The sequence below is a fragment of the Phocoena phocoena genome, chromosome 2 (assembly GCF_963924675.1).
Source record: "Phocoena phocoena chromosome 2, mPhoPho1.1, whole genome shotgun sequence".
NCBI classification, from domain to species: domain Eukaryota; kingdom Metazoa; phylum Chordata; class Mammalia; order Artiodactyla; family Phocoenidae; genus Phocoena; species Phocoena phocoena.
The window spans coordinates 73,143,488-73,149,279 of NC_089220.1; the positions used below are offsets into that span (position 1 = coordinate 73,143,488).

Here is a 5,792-nt window from a genome sequence, read left to right on the forward strand (position 1 = left end):
TCCTGTCTTGCTAGTTGATTGGCATGGGGCGTCCAACAATGGAGCTTGCTGGCCATTGGGTGGAGCTGGGTCTTAAAGTTGAGATGGAAATCTCTGGGAGAGCTCTCACCGATTGATACTGTATGGGGTCAGGAGGTCTCTAGTGGTCCAATGTCCTGAACTCGGCTCTCCCACCTCAGAGGCCTAGGCCTGACACCAGACCAGAGCACCAAGACCCTGTTAGCTACACGTCTCGGGCTTCTAAATATGTACCCAGCATCCACTGCATAGAAGTTTAATTTTCTCCTGTTGTAATTCACTTTCCAGTCCTTGCAGATTGGCTCTGTTCGATCACTCTTCTGATGCTGAGTAAGCCTGCTCACCGCTCCAGTCGGCAGCTCATTTCCTTCCTTAAGCAGGAAGATCTCTGAACTAATTTAGGTCAGTAATTCTCTTTTCATCTTTGTCTAAACTATTATTAACTCTATTCACTGAGATTTTAATTTTAGTTTTTCACTTTTGAAAGTCGTATTTAGTTCTCTTTCAAATGTTATGTCACTTTTTTTAAGGTTCATGTTCCCTGGAATTCTTTTAAGGTTTGTTTTTATTTCAACATAATAGTTTTTCAATCTGTATTTTATTATACTAACAATATTATCCCAATAATTAACGGGGTTTTTTTCCCCTCTTTTCTTATCTATTGTTTCTGAGTCATGGTGTCTTGTATCTTTGTTTGCTTGTTGATCTGTTTACATTTGACTATATGTTTGTCATTAAACTTGAAAAATAAAATTTTAGGTGTCAAATTCTGGAATTAAGTGAATTTCCTCTAGATTTACATTTGACTCTGCCAGGTACTTTGGTACACAAGATATAACCACATTAATGGCAATTCAAGGTTTGAGAGTCCATAAAAAGTCCAGGTAATTACAATCTTTCACGAAATTATTTGCAAGAGCTAGCCCAATACCTCTTTTTGGTTACTTTGAGCGTGTAGACTTTTAAGTTCCCAGCTTATTGTGGGGAGGGTTTGACCAGACCTGCTTGTGTGGGTCTTGGTCTTTCATTTCTACACTCCTCACCTTATATGGTCATCAAAACAAAAGTGCAAATTTTGTGGGTTCAGCAAATTACCTCAGAATAATAATAGCTACTGCTGGATTCCCATTATTCCTTCTGTTTTAACCTAATAATCTCTCTTGCTTTGGGAGTTCTTCAAGACCTCTAAGGTTTCTATACATTTTAAACAGGTTTGTTTTGGGTTGCTTCTGGTGGGAAAATTGGCACGGAATCCTAGTCACTGTTAATGAAATCCCCTATCCACATCTCTATTCAGATCATTGGGAACATATATTTTACTCCTCTTTTTTCACATGGGCAGTCTGTTGTTTCTACTTTCCCCTTTGTTTAAGTTAGAGTAATAATTTTAAAACAAAATGAAGAATTAAAAATTTAAGTAACAAAAAATTAAATTTACCCAACTACTATGGCACTAATAAAGCTCTTATACTATTTTTGCTTTTTTTCCATTTTCTGCATATTAGTTTTCAGATTCATGAAGAAATATCATGAAGTTGCAATCACTGAGAGTGTAATAGAGAAGGAATTAAGATCTTTACAGCTTTAAAATTGGTAATAATCGGTGTGTATTTATATAGAGGGAGGAGATCCTTAACTTTCATAGGATTTTCAAGTGGGTTATCACAATCCTTAAAAGACTGAGAATTGTATTAGTTTTCAATTCTGATACTTTTGCAAAAATTTTACCATACTATAATGTTTTTCTGTGCCAACACAGTCTTCTAAGTACTTTTAAGAGTGTCTCACAGCCCCCTGTGTTACTCTGCAGGACTCTGCCATGCCTTTCTCTCAGTGATGAATGCCTGGGTCCACTTCTTCATGTGTTACAAGGAGCACAGCAGTGACGTACCTCCTTCTTAGGAGCTATCACCCCCGGGGCAGAGATGGGATTAGGTTGATGGGACTCTTATACCATGGATGAATAGGATTTGAGATGTTTTTCCACCGGGGTCTGATGGCTTGCAACAAAATCAAGTCACTAGGCCTTTTCTGCATGCAGAGAACCTTCTGGGACATAAAGGCCTTTGCCTTGAGTAGGAAGCAGGAGAACAGAAGTCGTCCACAGTGTCAGGATTTCACTGAGAGTTTGCTGGGGCTCAAGTGACCTGAGAGTATAATGGTCAGTGGCAGAGCCTCATTCTTCCCTTTCCTTTCTCTGGCGGTGCCCTCCACACACTCAGGAGAGAGAGCTACTCAATCTGCATGACAACTTCTAGAAAGAAGTGGGAGCAGCAAGGGTCTCAACAGGGGGCTAAGGCCAAAGGGTGAAGACAAGCAGGCTCCAGTCAATGAGGGAGAGGAAGGAGGAAATAGACAGCTCCCAGCTTTGATGCTTGTAGGGATTATTGAATTAGGTGGGTTTGAGGTTCTGCGACACAGTGACCCGGTCCCCATCCCTGTTGCCCTGGGTTCCCATTTCCGCGGCCAGCAATGACTCAGCAGCTGTGCGGGATATTGCGCTGAAGCCTTGGGTTACTGTCTTCCCCCACATCACTGGCAGTTCGTGGGCAAGCCTCTTGGGCAGCCTCGGGTGACGAAACCTAGCACAGCAGCAGGAGAACGGGAATGCGAATTCTCAAGCCCCCACCCTCACCTTTCCTTCCTCTTTCAGGGGCTCAAAGTCTGGTGGGAGGAAGACCAGCAGCAACTGACTGGGCAGACTTCCCAGGACGATGCAGCCACTCCTGCTCCTGGTGGTCCTTCTCCTGCCCCCCAGGGCTAGGGCAGGTGAGTGACCGTCCCCATCCTCAGAGGCCAACCCCATCCCATAGACTCTGGAGCCAGACCACTCAGGCACTTCCTAACCCTGTATCATTGGGCAGCTTGTATGAGTTCAGAGTTCCTCAGCTCCATCATCTATAAAACAGGAATTATGTCAGGCCTACCTCAGAGAGTTGACATGAGAGTTAAATGACTTGGTGTACATAAAATTCTTGGAGTCGTCCTGGCACGTACTACTTGCTATATAAACATGCTCTCTGCACTCATTCTGCAGCTCCTGTGGCAGAGCCGAGGAGATAAAGATACAGCAATAGCAGGCCCGCCAGCTCATCCTTAGAGCCTTAAATTCATGAGCTGGCCGTGAGCTGGACTCACGGGGATCCGGGAGACTCCCTGAGGAAGAAAGTACCACGGGACTTCAGGGAGAGGCTGCCCAGAGGGCTCCAGATCTGCCATCCCCACAGCAGAGGAACCTTCCTCATTATGGGAGGCTGCAGCTGGCCTTGCCTTCTGGGGAGGTGGGAGGGAGCTGAGGCTGGGAGGGGGAGCCAGCAGCGTTTCCTGCAGAATCCTGGAGCCTCCCCCAAGGCTGGTGCCCTGCAGACCCAGTTCTCATGAACCACCAGCTTCTCCGGCCCCTGTAGCAGCTCTCCTGCCTCGCCATCTTCTAACATTTCTGGAGCCACCAAGCCGAAGCCCACACACCTATCAGTGCAGAGATAAGTGCCTAATGCTTCCTTCCAGGGCAGATCATCGGAGGCCAAGAGGCCAGGCCCCATTCCCACCCTTACATGGCATATGTTCAGATCCAGAGACCAGTGGGACTGACCACTTGTGGGGGGTTTCTGGTGCGAGAAGACTTTGTGATGACAGCAGCTCACTGCTCGGGAAGGTGAGGCACTAAGGGGCTTCTGGGCACCAGCAGAGCAGGTCCAGAAGATTTCATGAGAGGAGCCATTGAAAGCAGGGTTCTAGCAATAAAGGGGTGAAAAAAGAGCAGGTAGGGCTTGGGGAGCAGGGAGCAGGCCATTGTAAATGGGGAGAAAGGAGGACCTGATCAAAAAGAGCAAGATGGGGAGATGGAAGGCACGCATTGAGGCTCAAAATATGAATTCAAGCTCCTTTTTTATTGTAGAGGAGGCCAAATATGAGGTCGCTGGGTTTCCCACCACCCCCAGCTCAAGGCTGTGGAGACCAAGGGCACAGAGCCCAGTGCCAGAGCCCTCCTGTCCCCACCTTCCCTTGGCTGATGTCTCGCCACCCTGGGCTGTCGCGTGACCTGCATCGGGGAGTGCAGTTCCTGCAGCTCAGACCTACCTCTAGGCTCCCTTTCCTTTGCAGACAAATAAGTGTCATCCTGGGGGCCCACAACATCAGGAGGTTGGAAAGGACTCAGCAGCGCATACCGGTGCTCAGAGCCATCCCCCACCCCAGGTACAATCAGCAGAACAACCAGAATGACATCATGTTACTGCAGGTACCGACCCACTGGTACTTCACCCGGGCGGCTCCCTCCCAGCTTGGGGGACCAGGGAGGGGGAAGCCGAGCAGACTCCCAGGGTGGTGGTGGGCATGGGGTGAGCATGGCACAGACAGTCCCTGAGTGCCTGCATGCTTCCTGCCAGCTGAGAAGCAGAGTCACACGTAATCGAGCTGTGAGGCCGGTGGCTCTGCCGCAGACCCAGGACAGCCTGAGTCCTGGGACCCCGTGCACCGTGGCCGGCTGGGGCCTTCTCGGCCTGAACAGGGGAACAGACGTGCTCCAGGACGTGCAGCTGACAGTGCAGAGGAACGGGGAGTGCAGTAGACGCTTCATGTTCTACACCGGCCAAACACAGATTTGTGTGGGCGACCCAAGAGAGAGGAAATCCGCCTTCCTGGTAAGACCACGGGCATCTGCCGACACTGTCCGAGACAAAGGGACGTGGGCAGACTGGGCCGTGGGGACAGACTACAGCCCCATGGCCTCAGTCTGGGGCCCAGAGCAGAGTGAGGTGGGGGACTTTTTCCCGTCCATCCGGTCTCTGGGGGAATAGCAGGTGCACCAGACACAGGACGTACATGTGTAGCGTTTTCCTGGGGCCGGTGAAGGTACCTTGACCTGGGTTGTTCTGGAGAATAACCATAGAGAGGGCTGAAGCCCAGTGATGGAAAAATCCAGAAGCTCCACTTCTGCTGCCCCTCCGCCTCCCACCTCACACACAGCCAGCAGTGGAAGGAGCCCACCCATGCCTGTCTTCTCTGAGGGCGGGCCTTAGGGCCGCAGGAGCGGGAAGGCCTGGAGAATGGAGGCCCGGCTTAGTGTCCCTCCCTCTGGTTGCCCACAGGGGGACTCCGGTGGCCCCCTTGTGTGTAACAACGTGGCCCAGGGCATCGTCTCCTACGGAAACAGGTTTGGGACTCCTCCAGCAGTCTTCACCAGGATTTCCAGCTTCCTGCCCTGGATACGGAGAACGATGAGACGCTTCAAAAAGTGGGGGCTGGAGTGACACCCCCTGTCACTGACTCCCCTTCTCTGGGGCAGAGCCCAGATCCAGGGCAGTTCCCAGAGCCTTAATAAACATCCACATCTAGAGTGGAAATAACCGATTCCTCATTTGTTCATTAAACATGATTCAATACACAGCAAATGTGTGCCAGGACTGAGTGTGAGCTCCTCCAGGAAAATGGGGTCTCTTCCCCAGGACAAGTGAATCCCCGTCGCCCCCATCCTGGGAGTCAGGGTGAGCTTCTTCTCTCCTCCAAGCCATGCATTCCTCCATCTCCCCTCCACCCGCTCTGGGGAGTGATGGAAGGACCTATCTCTTCCCAGAGTAAGGCTCCTTATTCTCCACGCTACCAGAGACTCTCCTTTAGGTATTAAAGTGTACCCCAAAACTGTGTGCCACTGGCGTGGGTAAGACAGGCAGATCAAAGGGACGATTGAAATTCTATACAAGGCCCAATTGAACATATGGTTAACAATTCTCAGATCACTGAGAAACAATCAACTTTTAATAGACAACATTGAA

At 49.5% G+C, this 5,792-nt stretch overlaps 1 protein-coding gene across 1 annotated transcript; it reads left to right on the forward strand.

Moving 5' to 3' along the window:
* Positions 1-2,732: 2,732 nt before the first annotated feature.
* On the forward strand, positions 2,733-5,270 carry LOC136118413 (cathepsin G-like). Its single transcript, XM_065871686.1, has 5 exons — positions 2,733-2,787; positions 3,526-3,673; positions 4,123-4,258; positions 4,407-4,661; positions 5,109-5,270. The coding sequence occupies exons 1-5, from the start codon at positions 2,733-2,735 to the stop codon at positions 5,268-5,270; spliced, it is 756 nt and encodes a 251-aa protein (XP_065727758.1).
* Positions 5,271-5,792: the final 522 nt, after the last annotated feature.